We start from the raw sequence: 17762 nt of genomic DNA on the forward strand, positions 1-17762 counted from the left end.
GGCTTCTTTGCAGGCAGAAGCTACTGCTGTTACTTTGGAAGATATTTGTTCGGTGACTTCTTGTTGTCATCGTATTCTTTCACTAAACATTATGAGCTGGATGTCCAGGCTAAGGTGGATGCGGACTTTGGGGCAAGTGTTCTTAAGGTAGCACTGACATCCTCCCACCCAAATTATAACTGGGGCTTTGGTACTTCTCATATATCTGGACTGGTCTAGCAGGATAATAGGAAGGAGAAATTTGTTCTTACCTGCTAATTTTCTTTCCTTGAATCCTGCTAGACCAGTCCAGGATCCATTCTGGAAGTTTGTTAGTGATTGTATTTCGCCTGTTTTTAGTCATGAGCTTCATTGTGTGCAGAATTTATAAATATTCCTTTCCTTTTTGGGAGGTGGCCGAGGCTTCTCTGATTCTGTTCTTATGCTTCCTTTTCTTTTTTTTTTTGTTTTTTTAGTGCCTTCTTTTTATGTTCAATATATTTATTGAGTGAATCAAAATCAACAAGACATTCAAATAGATAGCATGGTAACAACGAAGAGGACCACAAAACAGTATAATCAAACAACATACCAGGCATGGAGGAATGAACAAGCACTCTATTATTTATCACACATTGGCTGTTCCCCCCTCCCTCCTCTCCCCCCTCCCCCAAATCCCTCCAGAGACCTATAGCCGTATTTGAAAATGTCCGGGTAATGTCACAGATACCAATTCATCCATTGAGCACCAAACTGCGAGCTCTGTGGGGTCATTTTTGCAAATAAGGGTCCCAGTTCCGGAGAAAAATGTGACGCTGTCCCAGTGAGGCTTGAGACGCCAGATTTTCGAATTGCATGAAGCGATGAAAATGAAGCCGCCAGATCCAAAATGATGGCCCCTTCTTGTCTCGCCAAAGGAGTAAAATGACCTTTTTTCCCACAAGGCCAGCTTTCTTTAATAGAGTTCGAGGACCTGCACTGGAAAGCAAATGGTGTGTTACACAATGAAAAAGCCACAAATATGGGGAGTGAGGTAAACTCACTCCAATTAAGAATTCCAAATAAGCTTGGATCTGGCGCCAATATCTTTGCACAGCCGGACATTCCCAGAACACATGCGTTAGGGTCCCCTTTGCCTTTCCACATCGAATACACAAATCTGTCTCAGCAAGTCCATCCTTAAAGGCAATATGAGGCGAGACAAAGGCTCTATGTAAAAACTTTAAGTGCATCTCCCGAAAATACATATTGCTAGTTATAGGTATGACCCCCCTGATGCTACAAGAAAAAATGCGGGGTGTTAACTGGAAGCTCCCATCCCTATTCCAGCGTTCGACAGAGAGAGTATAAGATTCCCTCGGCGAGGCCCTCGCTAACTGTAATAGCGGGATAGAGATGGCTCCCTGATGGCATCAAGATGAAAGAATCCATCAAGCTTTTTGAAGGTCGCCAGACGTACTCCTGGTCCCCCAAGAGATTTAATATAATGGCCTAATTGCATATAGCCAAAACAGTGAGTGCCCGGTATCTCATACAATTCCTGTAGCCTTGCAAAAGGTGGATACCCCCCATCCGCATCTAAGACATGGCCCAGATAAACCACACCCTTGGTCCGCCAGGTGGCAAAGGAAGTGGTAGTAGAGCCCGGCGAAAAGTCTGGGTTGCCGCTCAAGGGGGTTAAATAAGTACACTGCCTGGGGATCTCCAGAAGGCGGGTGAGATATGCCCAGGTCTTCCGCAGGGGTTGTACCAACGGGTGTTGAGCCAATGCTTGGGGTACCTTAGCTCCACCAGCCATGAGCACATAACTCGGGGCCAAAGGACCTTGCTTCCTTTTCTAATCCTGTTGAAGTATTGAGTTTGAGGAGTTTCTCTTCTATTTTTTATGGGGTATTTCTGTATTGCTTTGTCATAACGAAACTGGCAGGTTTCTATGCTGCTTCAGTACTAATATGAGCTTAATATGAGCTTAATATGAAAGCAACAGTGAAGGCCATTATAAAAGATGGTTTTCATAAACTGCGAGTACTAAGGAAACTGAAGCCATTGTTGCACTCAAACGACTTTCGAATTGTTTTACAGGCCTTGATTTTACCTAAACTAGATTATTGTAATGCCCTACTGCTGGGTGTGCCAATATCGACTATCCGTCCGCTGCAATTGTTGCAGAATGCCGCGGCACGACTTCTATCTGACACAAAAAAGTTCGATCATGTTTCCCCTGTACTGATGAAGTTACACTGGTTACCGGTCCAGTCCCGTATTCAATACAAGTGCCTAACTTTAATTCATAAAGCCATATATGGTAGTAATTCCGAATGGCTAAATGCCTCATTATGCATTCATGTCCCAGTCCGGAATCTGAGATCACTAGGTCAAGCCCTATTGACAATACCATCACCCAAATTAGCCCATCTCGATTCAGTGAGGGAGAGGTCCTTGTCACTGGCAGGACCAAAGATGTGGAATTCCTTACCTGTTGAAATTCGTACAGAGGAAAATATCAATAGCTTCAAGAAGCAGATAAAACCTGGTTATTCGAGCAGGCTTTTATCCAAAATAATTGACCCTTCCTACCTCAGTTTTACTTAGCGGATGAGATAGAATAAGGAGTATAAGGGGAAGAAGGGTGGGAAGGGGGAAAGACGGGAAAGAGGGCGTGAAGAAGGGAAGGAGGAAGAGAAAGAAATGAGGAAGGGAAAGAAATGATTGGGGTTTTATCAGTATTATTGTATTTTAAAATGGTTTTAGACTATGTAAAAGTATTGTTTTATTAATTTAACGTTTTTGAAAAATGATGTAACATGTATAACGATAGGTTCAGTATAAGTGTGTTTTGAATGTTGCTACTGCAAATTCTATCCGTGTAAACCGCCTTGAAATTAAGTTGAAAGCCGGTATATAAAGCTGAACAAATAAATAAATAAATAATAGCAGCGATAAGGTCACTGGAAACGCTGTTTTTGTCTTCATCTCCTGGCAGGGTGATTATAAATCCATGCATCTGGACTGGTCTAGCAGGATTCAAGGAAAGTGAATTAGCAGGTAAGTTCAAATTTCTCCATTTGCTGTCTTATGTGATTGCTTTTAATGTTGTTGCTCTCTTAAAGATTACTTTTTGTGTTTTAGCGAATAATAAAAGTACCTCAATAAATCAATGATAAACTAACCACAAAAAAATTGTTTGAGGAAACAAAGATATTTAAACATGTTTTGTTTCCTAGAGTTATATTATGAGTTCATCACAAGTTCCATCAACTAAGTCTTCAGGTGTAGTGTTTGGCATGCGACAAAACACAAATATAACACAATACCAAGGAGGACCAGCTCTCACCATGGCAGGTGTGTATATGAAGTTTTGGAAATGATACAATAAAATTAGAGCATTGACTAAAATAGTCACTAAAATGATCCAAAACTGTACCGAAGCGAGCAACTGAAAGCCGTGCTTGTCCTTTCTTTTCTTATTTTTTGTCATGTCTTGTTGAACATACTGTAGTCAAAAGGCCTCCATTTTCTCATTTCACCTGAAGTTTTACAAAGGGAATGAGCCTTGGGTATTGCTTTTTCACTTTCTCTGAGCAAGAAAGTAAAAAATCAAACATCCTCTCTGCAAGTAATGTTATGGTTTGCCAGATCTTCAATTCCCTCCTAACTGAAATAGCAAAATTGCTTACCTTGTAATAGGTGTTATCCCAGGACAGCAGGATGTAGTTCTCACATGTGGGTGACATCATTGATGGAGCCCTATTGCAGAAAACTTTCTGTCAAAGTTTCTAGAAACTTGACTGGCCCTGTGAGGCCACTGAGCATGCCCAGCATGCCATGATATTCTCTGCCATAGGGGGGTCTCTCTTCAGTCTCATATGTAGCAATAAGCTTTAGCAAAAAATAAAAAAATAAAACGTATAGGACCCAACTCTGCAGGGTGGCGGGTGGAATTCGTGAGGACTACATCCTGCTGTCCTGGGATAACACATATTACAAGGTAAGCAATTTTGCTTTATCCCAGTTCAAGCAGGAGGCTGGTCCTCACATGTGGGTAATTAGCAAGCTAGAGGCTGAGTCATTTTGTAGTGTAGGTTGGATGTAGAAGGAGTTGGGATTAAACTGGAAACAAGTTTTTTAAGACAGATTGTCCATAGGCTGAATCTTGTCGGCCTTCTTTATCTAAACAGTAATGAGCTGAAAAGGTGTGAAGAGAACTCCATGTTGCTCTTTACATATGTCAAGAATTGGAACTGAACGATAGTGTGCTACTGAGGTTGACATTGCTCTTACTGAATGTGCTTTTAATCGCACTTTGAGAGGAAGGCCTGCTTTTTCATAGCAAAACTGTATGCTATCTGCTAGCCAATTAGAGAGAGTATGTTTACCCACTGCTTTTCCCGGTTTGTTTGGATCATAAGATACAAAGAGCTGAGTGGATTTCCTATGGACTGCAGTGCGGTCTAAGTAAAATGCTAACGCACGCTTACAGTCCAAGGTATGTAAAGCCCGTTCTCCTTGGTGAGAATGAGGCCTTGGAAAGAATGTGGGTAAAACTATGGAGTGGTTCAAGTGGAATTCCGTAACTACCTTTGGGAGGAATTTTGGATGTGTACGGAGAACCACTCTGTCATGTAGGAGTTTTGTATAGGGTGAGTACGTGACAAGTGCTTGTAACTCACTAACCCTTCTAGCCGATGTAATGGCTATAAGGAAGATAGTCTACCATGTGAGAAATGTAAGATCACAGGAATTCATGGGTTCAAAAGGAGAACGCATGAGTCTTGTTAAGACCAAATTCAGGTCCCATTCTGTGACTGGTGGTCGAATTGGTGGTTTAAGGTGAATTAAACCTCTCATAAATCTACTGACAAGAGGATGTATGGATATTGGTGCATCTCCAATCTGGAGACCAGAGTCTGAAAGATGACATAAGTAGGCTAGTAGAGAAGTTGTGGGGCAGGAAAAAGGATCAATACTCTTTTGCCTGCACCACAAAGTAAATCTTTTCCATTTCAAAGAATAATTCTTTCGTGTGGAAAGTTTACATGAAGCTATAAGCACTTGAGATACATTGGTTGAAAGACTGAGTGGTTGTAAATCATGCTTTCAACATCAATGCCGTCAGGGATAGGGATTGAAGGTTGGGATGGCGCAACTGTCCCTGATCCTGAGTTGTGAGAGTGGGAGCTTTGCCCAGGCGAATTGGATCTCTGATCGAGAGGTCTAGAAGTATGGGAAAACCATACTTGTCGAGGCCAATACAGGGCTATGAGAATCATGTACCCCTTGTCCTGTTGTAACTTCACTAGAATTTTGGTTATGAGCAGTTTTGGAGGATATACGTATAGAAGGCCTGAGTTCCAAGGGCGAGCAAAGGCGTCCTTGGCTGGCTGGTGATTCTGTCTGTGTAGAGCGCAGAATTTGTCCACTTTGTGATTCAGGCGTGATGCAAAGAGGTCTATTGTTGGTTGTCCCCAATGTTGAAATATCCTGGTCGCTACTAAGGGATCCAGGGACCATTCGTGTGGTTGGAACTGACGACTGAGTCGATCTGCCACTACGTTGTGAATGCCTGCCAGATAAGTGGCCTGGAGAAACATTGAGTGTGACAGGGCCCAGTCCCAAATCTGTGCAGCTTTTTGACAAAGGAGATACGAGCCCGTACCTCCCTGTTTGTTGATGTACCACATGGCTACTGTATTGTCCGTTTGGATCAGAACAGTTTTGTGTGAAAGGCAGTCCTTGAACGCATGCAGCGCTTAATGTATAGCTCGAAGTTCCAGGAAATTGATTTGAAATGTTGCTTCGAGTTTTGTCCAAGTACCCTGGGTTTGGAGAATTGTCTATGTGAGCTCCCCGACCCAAGGTGGATGCATCTGTAGTTAAAGTTATCTGTGGGACTGGTTGTTGGAAGGGTAGGCCCTTGCGCAAGTTGTCCTTGTTCGCCCACCAAAGGAGAGATAAACATAGCTGGTGGGTTACTTGAATTGGAGAAGACAGTGGTTGAATGGCTTGGATCCATTGTGATCTTAAAGTCCATTGAGTTACCCTCATGGCTAGTCTTGCCATAGGGGTGACATGAACTTTGGAGGCCATGTGGCCTAGCAAGGTCTGAAACTGATGAGCTGTTGCTTGTTTCTTTGAGTGAAGCAAGTTTGCCAGTAGGGAAAGTGTGTCTGCCCGATCCCCGGGTAGAAAAGCTTTTGAAAGAATGGAGTTCAATTCTGCACCTATGAATTGAAGCAGGTGAGACGGAATGAGGTGGGACTTTTGATAATTGATGAGAAAGCCCATTGAGTGAAGTAGAGTAATGGTTCGACTGAGAGAAGCCAGAGTTCCTTGTTGAGATTGACTTCTGATGAGCCAGTCGTATAAATAGGGAAAGACATGGACACTTTCCTTGTGCAAGTGTGCTGCTATTACTGCCAGACATTTGGTGAATACTCTGGGAGCAGAGGCAAATCCGAATGGTTAGTATTCTGTACTGGAAATGTTGATGACCCACCATGAAGCACAGATACTTGCGATGAGGAGGGAATATTGGTATGTGAGCGTAAGCGTCTTGAAGATCCAGAGAACAAAGCCAATCTCCTGTTTTGAAGAAGTGGAAGCATGGTGCCTAGAACTTTTCTTTCTTCAGAAATTTGTTGAGATTTCTGAGGTCTAGGATGTGATGTAGGCCTCCCGTTTTCTTTGGAATGAGGAAATAACGGGAATAGAATCCTCTGCCCTGCTGAGTCTGGAGCACCGGCTCTACAGCTCTGGCTCTCAGAAGGGTGGATAATTCTACTTGTAATTGGATTATGTGATTTTCGCTTAGAGGAAGAGGTCTCTGAGGAGAATCTCTTAGAGTTGAGAGAAAATTGAGTTGGTAACCTCGATATTATTGCAAGTACCCATTGGTCTGTTGTTATTTCTAACCAATGGTGGTAGAAGGAGGATACTTGGTTGAGGATTGAAGAGATGGCTTTGGTCTCTGGGAAATATCTCAAAAGCCTGCAGCCGGTCCAGTCTGTGTGTTGGAGGTTGAGGCCTAGCCACCCTAGGTTGTCTGGGTTGAGCTCTTTGCTGCAGCCTAGAAGATCTGCCCCTTGATGCTGGAGGGTAATAATGCCTCTGTCAATAGAAGGGTCGTCTAGATTCTTTTCTTGGAGGCCGGTGAGATGACTGGATAGCAGAATCCTGTGGAACTAACGATAGTTGGCGCAGGGTTTCTGTGTGTTCTTTTAATTGTGCTACAGCATCTTGCACTTTAGAACCAAATAGGTTGTCACCAATACATGGTAAGTCAGCTAACTTTTCCTGGACCTCAGGCCTGAGGCCTGAGGTCCAGGAAAAGGCCTGAGGTCCAGGAAAAGGCCTGAGGTCCAGGAAAAGTTGGGCATGGCTTAAGGCCTCAGGTCTGAGGCCTTAAGCCATGCCCAACGTCTTGCACTTATACCAGAGGCCGCTACCCTGGAGGCTGTTTCAAAACCATCATAAGTGGCTCGGACTTCATGCGTGCCAGCTTCAAGTCCTTTGTGAATGATTGTTTGGGCTGCTTCTTGATATTGCTGTGGTAATGAAGTTGAAAATTCTTGTATTTGTTTCCACAGATTCCTCTGATATTGAGTCATGTATAACTGATATGATGAAATTCTGTATTTAACATGGCTCCTTGATAAATTTTCCTACCCAGGGAATCCAAGAATCTATGATCCTTGCCTGGAGGTGTGGAGGAATGTGGCCTTATCCTTTTTGATTTCTTTTGTGCGAATTCTACAACTACTGATTGGTGTGGAAGTTGTGCTTTTTGGTAGCCAGGAACAGACTGCACCAAATAAGTAGTGTCCACTCTTTTATTGATAGCAGGTACTGAACATGGGTGCTCCCAGAGTCTATGTTCTAAGTCTAGGAGGACTTCATGGACAGGTATGGCTAATACTTGTTTTGGAGGATCTACAAATTGGAGGACCTCCAGTGTTTGCTGTCTAGCATCCTCCTCATTTACCAGGGTGAAGGGTATGGTGTCAGCCATATCCTGGATAAAGTTTGTGAAGGATAAATCCTCCAGTGGAGATTTCTTCCTTTGATCTGGAGGGGAAGGATCTGACATAAATTCCTCAGAGGAAGTGTCTGTATGCCTGTCATCCCATGTATCATATGGATCATCTTGATGTGGAGACATTGGAGAAGATCTTGATGGACGAGGAAGTCCAGAAGGACCTGGCTGCGGATCATCTATAGGTATCCATCCAGGAATTTCTTCTCGTGGCTTGGATGGAATGGCACAGACAACTTCATCAAACTTCTTCATGAGAAGTTGGTACAGCGCAAATTCAGAATGTCCTGGAGCCCCAGATGACATTGGCATCGATGGCATTGGGTCAGGCATCGGCGATGGAATCTGTGTCGGTATCTATGGTCGCCTCGGAATAGACTTAAGCTGTGGTGCCGGCATCGGTGCAGGCATCGGTATCGGCGGGGTTGTCGGCATCGGTGCAGCAGTGGCATCAGTGTAGGCATCGGCGAAGGCGTCAGAATCGATATCTGTTGATCCTTTAAGGCCTGGAGCACCACTTGACGGAAGAATTCCGACTATTCCTGCGTAACAGCTAGTGCAGGCAGAGCAGCTGTACGTGGTGGCGGTGGAGGTGTCAGTGTTCCTTCCACAGAACCCTGTGGAGGTTCAACAACTGGTGCGTTGCCATGGGATGAAGGCCTCGGCATCGAAGGTACCGGTGTTTCCTGGATTCTAGGCCGTTTCACAGTCTATTCCTCCCGGGAGAGAAGCGCCTCTGGTATCGATGGGCGTCTGTGCCGATGGCGGTGCTTCGAACGGTGTTCGGTTGCTGACTTCGTCGATGCTATCGATGACGTGGACGATGGATGGTCCCTCGACCCCTCCAGACAACGTTTTTTCAAAATTATGCATTTGGAGACTCCGGCCGGAGACAATTTAGTCGATGTGGAAGGAGATGGAATAAATGCTCCATCTTTTCTTGGCGGGCCTTTCTTCCCTTTGCGGTCATTTCTGCACATTTGGGACAGGTTGTTATGTCGTGTTTTTCCCTTAAACAAAGTACACACTCAAGGTGTGGGTCTGTAATGGACATTGTCCGATTACAGATGGGACATTTTTTAAATCCCGTGGCCATTTTAATATCGACAGCCGTCGATGAAACTTGAGAGGAAAAAAATTTCTACTCAGAGTAAAAACGAGACAAAAATTTTCTCACCAGCCGGTGGAAACCTGAGAGATCCCGATGTGGGAGAGAATGAATGAAATCTGATTTTTAGTCAGACAAAAAACTGTGAGGAAAACTCACAAAGGCTCCAGCTCCGTGATGCCTACAGCAGCGCGGAAAAACGAAGACTGAAGAGAGACCCCTGTGGCAGAGAATATCATGGCATGCTGGGCATGCTCAGTGGCCTCACAGGGCCAGTCAAAAGTTTCTAGAAACTTTGACAGAAAGTTTTCCGCAATAGGGCTCCATCAATGATGTCACACACATGTGAGGACTAGCATCCTGCTTGTCCTGGGATAAGCATTTATATTCTCGTAACTCAGTTGCTTTCCCCTATTATGAATCAACACATTAGCACACATATCCTGATGGCCTATGTAAGGATTTATTGTATATTGTTTGAATATTTAGCAGTTTAAAACTTATGGGTTACTATTATTCAAGGAGTGCTGATATCAACATTTGTTTTTTCCAAACTGTCATAGTGTATATGTCAACTGGACCCACCTCCATCTCCTCAGCAACAGTCCTTTCTACCATAGTATTCTGTTGTCTCGGATAGGGAAGAATTGTAGTTTACCAGGGAGCTGCTGCTACTTAGTGGAGATGGAGAGTGTAGGCAAGTATGTAGCAGTGCACCAGAGCTGAGGCTTGACAGTGGCTGTTGTATTGTGCCCACAGACAGTGTTGTCTTGGACATAGCTCTGTGTGTATACTCCTTACTGGTCACTAATTTTAAGCCAACTGATTGCATGCAAAGGACCCATGGGGCCATAGTGGATTCAGGCAACATTGTTTGCTTCGGACACTGGTCAAGGCCTTTTGGTCTTGGGCAAATGTATCTTTTGTGATTTTACATTTTTTTGGGCTTTGGAGATATGCCAGTGGGGTGCTAGGTGATTGGGTCTACTTTTCGGGGTGGTTGTGTTTAGGTTCTTAGTTCCCTTTCTTAAATGGGAAGGACAGTAAGTTGTGCAAACCTGTCCTACCCCCTTCCCCAGGATAGTTTCTGAGCACATTGTTGCAGACACCAGGAGTATAATGTACTCTGAGCCACTGTTACACCTGGTTCACACTCTTGATTAAGAGTTGGATCATCGGGTTGCTTTCTCCCATCCAGATGTTTCCCTAAGATTCAGTGAATTGAACCATGGTAAAGAAGAGCTGTCCCCAGAAAGGAAAGCTCTATTTTGTGTGACTAGGCTTAAAGCATCTGAAGCTGGCTGCTTCTGCTTATTTATCATGTTTGGAGTTCTGTCTGGAGAGGAATATAGGAAAAGAGTGCAAGACAGAGAGCAGACATTGCATGCTATAACATGATAGAAAACAAAGGAGGGGAAATAATGGATAGTTGTTTAAATAGTGCACAGCATTATACTTGGTCAATTAAGAGGAAAGAGCATCTGGGTGATGTAAGAATGGAAAAGGAAGTCCAAAGAATTTGTCAGCATTTTGGAGAAGATGAAGATGGCAAAGATTGGAATCAGAATTTATCAGAGAGACTGTTAAAGACCTCCAGATGAGAAAGTTGAACGGCCATATATAACGAATTTATAGCCTTAAAAGTTCCAAGAACAGTAGTTGGGTTCATAGATTTGAAATATTTTGATAAAATGATTTAAGAAAGTGGTATAAGAAGGGATGAAATGGAAGCAGAAAGGGGATAAAGGAAAAAGTTGAGAATAGTAAAGAACCAAGTGGGGTTATTGTCAGAGGAGCAGGTGAGAGAGTAATTAGCAATATTAATAATATTAATGGCAGAGATAAGAGAGAGAATGTCAAATAAAGCAAGCTGAATGGAAGATTTTGTGTGCGGTTTTTCCGAGAAGGATTTGGCTTTATTGAGGAATAGTATTAGAGATGGGGAGATGATATTAACCAAGATTGTGGGTTTGATAGTTTGGCTTAGTTTTTATGATAAACCACATTTTTGTTGTTTAATCCATGCTAACAAAAAAATTATGAATATGGAAATACTATTGCTTCTGCTTTTGTATATTTTGTTTTACATTACAGGAAGTTCCACTCAGTTAGTTCGACCGGTACAACCCATGACACAAATACATCCAGTTTCTTCACCTGTAAGACTAGCACCTAGATCTGACACATCTTCAATCGGGCAAAAGAACATTAATCTGACAACAGGTGCACCGAAGCCATTGCTAATTAATTCACAGAAACCCCAACAAACTGTTCATTCTCATAACAGTACAGGTATGAAAGTGAAGAGCTTTTCATTAAGAGTATTAAAGCTTTTATATCTATAATTTAAAAAATCAGGGAGGTTACATACTATTTGCAGGATCTCCCTCAAATATAGTGAAAGATGCAATATTAAAAGGTTAAGATTATGCCTCATTAGGTAAAGTCTAGTACACATGAAAAATCTGAGAAAATGTGCATTTTAAAATGCATTATAGTCAACAATAAAAGGTATTCATGTGCAGTGCAAAATTTAAAATATTCCATAGTACAGAGGAATAAAGTGATTATTTAAGAGGTGCTCATGGGGAAATAGTGATACTTCCCCTGTTATACTTGCATGTTACTTCTATTAGACTTCCTCTTTCTTTTACTTAGTAAAGGGAGCTTTCGCTAGTAGTAATGCCTTGCTGTATGTCTTTGGCAAGACCTCCCACCTTAAGAGACCACATCTACAAAAGCATTGACAAGGTAAAGACAGTTTAAAGGAGGGCCACCAAAATGATACATAGTTTGTTCTATAAGCTATATAGAGAGAGGCTGAAGGAGCATGTACAGTTCTCTTAAGAAAGAAGGGAAAGGGCCAATATGATACAATATTCACATACCTAATAGGCTTCAGTAAAGTATAAGAAGGTAGCATTTTCCATACATTGAAAAGCCTGTGGGCAAGAGGTTGTTACAATAGGTAGAAGGGGAGGAATCTCACAAAGAATGTGAGAAAATACTTTTTCATTGGGAGGGTGATGGGCACCTAGGACAGACTTCTAGCAAAAGTTATGTGGACCAAAACAATGGCAGAAATCAATTGTGCATAGGATAGACACAAATAGCCATAATGGCAGAGAGAAGGAGACCACCACAGATCAAGCAAGACCTGTGCAGCATAGTAGGCAGATACAGATAAGTAGGCTGCATGGATCAAATGGTCCTTTCTTCTATTTTTGTATTTCTTTATGCAGTGCCTCCTAGGATCAACCATATTTCAAAGTATTAAACAGTCATATCTGGTTTTTTTCACCCAATATGTGTGATGTCAGTTGTAACATGACAGCTAATGTATATCATTTAGATCATTATGTATAATATTTGCAACACTATTCCAAACCTGAATGTTTTCAAGTTCAGTAGAATCTTAGAGAACTGCTTAAATAATTTCAGAACAATGACTTAATAGTAATACTCAGTGCATAAAGAATGTTTTCCATCAATAAGCAGGCGGAATTAGCCATGCTGTCTAGGTGATGACATCCAGTGGTAGGGTGCGGAGTCATCTCTCCATGCTTACAGAGCTTTGCTCTCCTGAGCATACGCAGTTCCTGTGTGATTATCTATAAATCTCCTCTGTTTGTATCAGTGTCTTGTTCAAATTTTTCAGCACTACGTATGGATATGTGGATCATCTTCTCTCCTAATTGGTTGTCCTTTGAATCCAATTCTCCCCTTTCCCTCACTCCGTCAAAGCGGAGAGCAGTTGCATCAAACGCATCAAGGCTTATTGGTTAAGGGTAGTAATCCCCATGCATATTGTTAAGGGTAGTAACTGCCACTGAGCAGATAGGTATCCACAGTGTTTATCCCATACCCCTTTGAATTCTGTGACTGTTTTTGTGTTTATCTTCTCCTCCGGAAGGGCATTCCAGGCATCTACCACCCTTTCTGTGAAGAAATATTTCCTGCCATTGGTTCTGAGTTGTCCCATCTTGAGTTTCATTTCGTGACTCCTAGTTCTGAGGTCCCTTAGTATTTTGGGATGAACCTCATCCTACCCCATGGCCTTGTCCACTTTGTTTTCCTAGCTCTTCCCATATATTCTCTTCTGTAAACGGAGTTTTGTCTACTCAACCCCTATCTACGGTATTTCCTAGCGTGTAGCAGATGGACTCAAAACAAGTGGGTATAGTGTGCTCGTGCTAGCAGTTGGAGACGGATCTGACGTCAGCACGGGTACATATACCCCTGCAGGAAGTGCAGCAATTCAGTAATTTCCGTCTCCAAAGAAGTTTGGAGCTACCTCACGCTCGCTGAGTGTTTCTCCAAATTCTAATGACTAAATTCATAGAAGAAACCTACCTGAAGACGAGCCCCGCACTCCTGCGGTGATACCATTCGGTCCCTCCCCCAGTTGAGTTTCCCGAGGCGATTTCCGTGGTCCCTCAGAGGTAAGAGCCTCGGTCCGGTGGCCGGCTCGCGGCAGGGACCTAGCCCCCGAGTGAGAAGGGCTCGGGCGCGGCCTAGAGGCAGCGGGTGCACTTCCTCGAGCGCGGCGGTGACGGTAATCACCCTCTCCCCCCGCAGCCGGAGACCGCCCGGGTCGCAGCCGGGAAGCGCCGAAGACAAGGTAAGGCGTACATCTTTACTTGTTGGTCTCCGAGGAAGTGAGGATTAGCGGAGTCTGCCTACGTGGCAACCCACCAAGGAGGTTGCCATCTTGCCTGCCTGCTCGCCGTCACCTTTTGCCCTGGTTCGTCGCCGCGCTCTAGCGCTCAGGCCAGACTGAGCGCTTAGGCCAGACTGAGCGCACAGGCGAAGGGCGTATATGTTAGGCGCCCGAAAATACTTGGGCACATATTCGATAGAGGCATGCATTGAAGTCACCTTGATTCATGTTGAACAGCGCACGTTGCTAAGGTTGCTATGCGCACGTTGATAGGCGCATGTTGCTACGCGCACGTTAATAGGCGCCCGTTGATAGGCGCACACTGTTAGGCGCCCGTTGCTAAGCGCACGTTGATCAGCGCCCGTTCATAGGCGCCCGTTCATAGGCGTCAGCCGATAAGTGCACGTTGATACGCGCACGTGGATAAGCTCACGTGGATAAGCGCATATTGGTAAGCGCACATCTTTCACGCATATTACAAAGCGCAGACGCCAGCTGGGGGGAGATAACAGACGAGATGGAGCGTAAGAGAGCCCATGCGTTAGCAGAGCCGGCACCTCCAGACTCAGGCATAAGAGCTCTAAGCCTCTGCTCAGCATGCAACCTCAGAGCTACACAGAGCGAGGAAGCAGATTCCCTATGTGCCCAATGTGAAGAGGCCCTGGGAGTTCCAGGCCAGGACCGGTCGCAGCCCAGCGTACTTGCCAGTTCCTCAGGGAACACCCCGGACCTAGCAGGCCACAGGGGGCAGCCAGGGAACCCAGAGACCTGGTACCCCTAAGGCCAGATCCTGCTTCGCTCTCCTGGGTGGAATTGTTCAAGGGGATTCATGCCTTTGTCACAATGCAGTCTGCTCCCCGAACGGGTCCATACGTTCTGGATGACCCGGCCCCTGGACCCTCAAGGCCTAGGCATGGCCACTCGCCACCCGGAAGCCCCACTTATGGGGATTCAGATTGTTCTGAGGAAGACGACGAGCCCCCCGTGGAGGGAGAACTGCCCTCGGGGATTGAACCATATCGGACCATGAGGCGCTTCTTTCTGAAAGAGGATCTTCCAGGCCTGGTCTCTCAATGCCTGTCGGAACTGGATATCCCGGGCCATGACACCCCAGGGGAACCTAGAATGAATCCCCTGTTAGAGGGCCTGCGCCAAACGACTCACCATTTTCCCCTCCTACAAGCAGCACAGCAGCTAGTCGATCTGGAATGGAATGCGCCGGAGGCCTCATTCAAAGGGGGTCGGGCCTTGTCTGGCATGTACCCCTTAGACCCGGCAACCAAGGAGTTGCTGGCGTGCCCCAAGGTAGATGCCATAGTTAGTGCAATTGTGAAGCGCACCACCATTCCGGTGGAGGGGGGGGCGGCCCTCAAGAATACACATGACCGATGCATGGACGCCATTCTGAAACAAGCCTTTGAGGTGGCAGCCATGTCCCTACGAATTGCGACCTGCTGCACCATGGTGACGCGTTGCTGTTTATCACAGGCTAGGAACAACACCCCGGGAGAAGAGATGGAATCAGTTCCTCACTGACGCAGCCTCCGACCTAGTCCGTACGGCAGCCAAGGGAGTGTCATCCTCAGTGGCAACCAGGAGACAGCTCTGGCTACGTAGTTGGTCGGCCGACTCCTCCTCCAAGACACGTCTCACGAGAATGCCCTTTAAGGGACTCCTCCTGTTCGGCAGCGACCTCAAGAAACTGGCCAATAAATGGGGCGCCTCTCCATTACCCCGTCTACCAGAAGACAGGTCAAGGAGGAGCCAGCGCCCCTTTCCTAGGCCATCCAGAGGTAGAAACTCTCAGCGCTTCAACCCTTACAGGGCTCGATACCAAGCACCTCGTTCTCAGGCCAGGAACCAGTCCTTTCGGACTAAGGACAACAAGAGGAGAACCGGCTCGGGTTCTGGTCCCGGCCGCACCCCACAATGACAATCAGCCGACCCATCTGGGGGTAGCAGCCATAGGGGGCAGGCTAACCCTCTTCTACCGCAGGTGGGTCAAGATTACCTCGGACCAGTGGGTTCTCGCCATCATCCAAGAAGGGTATTACCTGGATTTTCTTTGGCTCCCGCCGGACAAGTTTGTGGAATCTCCTTGTTCAACCCTCAAGAGGGCGGCACTAGAAGTTACCTTGCGGAGGCTCCTGTCCCTAAAAGCCATAAGCCCAGTGCCTGCAGGGGTGATAAATTCTGGGCATTATTCCATTTATTTCATAGTACCCAAGAAGGAGGGCACTTTCAGGCCCATCCTGGACCTCAAGTCAGTCAACCGACACCTACGGGTCCCCAGCTTTCGCATGGAAACTCTGCGGTCTGTCAAAAATGCAGTACAGCCAGGGGAGTTTCTCACATCCCTAGATCTGTCGGAAGCCTACTTGCATATCCCAATCCATCGGGATCACCAGCGCTATTTACGCTTCAAAGTCCTGAACCAACACTTCCAGTTCTGAGCTTTACCCTTTGGGTTAGCCACCGCGCCACGGACCTTTACCAAGGTCATAGTAGTAGTGGCGGCGTCCCTCAGGAAGGAAGGAATCCTCGTCCATTCCTACCTGGACGATTGGCTGATCAGGGCGAAGTCACCGGAGGAGAGCCACCAGGCAACCAACAGAGTTATAGCTCTTCTGGAAAGCCTAGGATGGGTAGTAAACTTGAACAAGAGTTCCCTACAGCCTTCTCAGTCGCTGGAATACCTAGGAGTCCGATTAGACACCCAGGAAGACAAGGTCAGTCTGACCGCCAAGAGGAGAGCAAAGCTCCGGAATCGTCTGCAGGCCCTGCTGAGCGCCACCCGGCCCACAGCTTGGGATTACCTACAGGTCCTCGGCCTTATGGCATCCACTCTGGAGGTGATACCATGGGCGCGGGCTCATATGAGACCATTACAACGCGCCCTCCTATCTCGGTGGAGCCCACGATCACAGAACTACACCGTACACCTACCTCTTTCAGCCAGAGTGCGGAATCAGATATGGTGGTGGTTGCAGCCCGGCCACATGAGCCGGGGGTCAAGAATGTCCTCCCCAACCTGGACCCTGCTCACTACGGATGCCAGCCTGAACGGATGGGGAGCACACTGCGAAGAACTCACCGCCCAAGGGCGGTGAAACAGAGAAGAGTCGGGGTGGAACATCAACCGACTAGAGGCACGGGCAGTCAGGATAGCATGCCTGCAATTTGCCCACACACTCCGAAACAGAGCGGTCAGAGTGATGTCGGACAACGACACCACAGTGGCATACATCAACCGACAGGGCGGAACCAGAAGCCGACAGATATCCCTAGAAATAGCACCCCTGATGTCTTGGGCAGAAGCAAATCTACAGGACATCTCCGCCGTCCACATCGCCGGGAAGGACAACACCATGGCAGACTTCCTCAGCAGAGAGAGCCTATATCCGGGGGAATGGCAGCTGTCGCCCACAGCTTTCCAGATGATTGTGGATCAGTGGGGGATGCCGGGCATGGACCTACTGGCGGACAGGTCCAACGCTCAAGTACCCAGATATTTCAGCTGCAGGCGGGATCCTCTATCCCAGGGGATTGATGCCCTGGTACAGCCATGGCCTCGGGATCCTGCTATATGCCTTTCCCCCATGGCCCCTGCTGGGTGCCATTATACACAAGATTCAGTGGTACAGAGGCCTAGTTCTTCTAGTGGCCCCGGACTGGCCAAGAAGACCCTGGTACGCAGACATGAGAAGACTACTGTCAGGGAATCCATTTCCCCTGCCTCCACACAGGGACCTGCTGCGGCAAGGTCCCATCCTCCACGAGGATCCAGCTCAATTCTCTCTTACGGTCTGGCCATTGAGAGGGCTAGACTGAAGAAAAGAGGATACTCGGGGCCGGTAATAGATACACTCCTCCGTGATGTGGAGGATCCTTATATATGTTAGTGATGTGGAGAACTTGCGAGCACGCAAGTTCTCCACATCACTAACAGATATAAGGATCTGGAGAGTATTTGAAGCCTGGTG

General features: G+C 46.1%; 1 protein-coding gene across 4 annotated transcripts in view; it reads left to right on the plus strand.

The window, feature by feature from the left end:
- ZNF280D (zinc finger protein 280D) overlaps positions 1 to 17762 on the plus strand; it is a 570468-nt gene that overhangs the window by 152070 nt on the left and 400636 nt on the right. For all 4 annotated transcript variants that reach the window (XR_003852490.1, XM_029575754.1, XM_029575752.1 and 1 more), the window contains 2 exons: positions 3204 to 3321; positions 11214 to 11411. Coding sequence is in view for 3 of the 4 variants with exons in the window: in XM_029575754.1 (XP_029431614.1) it covers positions 3204 to 3321; positions 11214 to 11411 (316 nt within the window). In the remaining variant the exon portion in view is untranslated. The remainder of the gene's footprint in view (positions 1 to 3203; positions 3322 to 11213; positions 11412 to 17762) is intronic.

The sequence above is a fragment of the Rhinatrema bivittatum genome, chromosome 13, assembly GCF_901001135.1.
Source record: "Rhinatrema bivittatum chromosome 13, aRhiBiv1.1, whole genome shotgun sequence".
In the NCBI taxonomy this organism is placed as follows: domain Eukaryota; kingdom Metazoa; phylum Chordata; class Amphibia; order Gymnophiona; family Rhinatrematidae; genus Rhinatrema; species Rhinatrema bivittatum.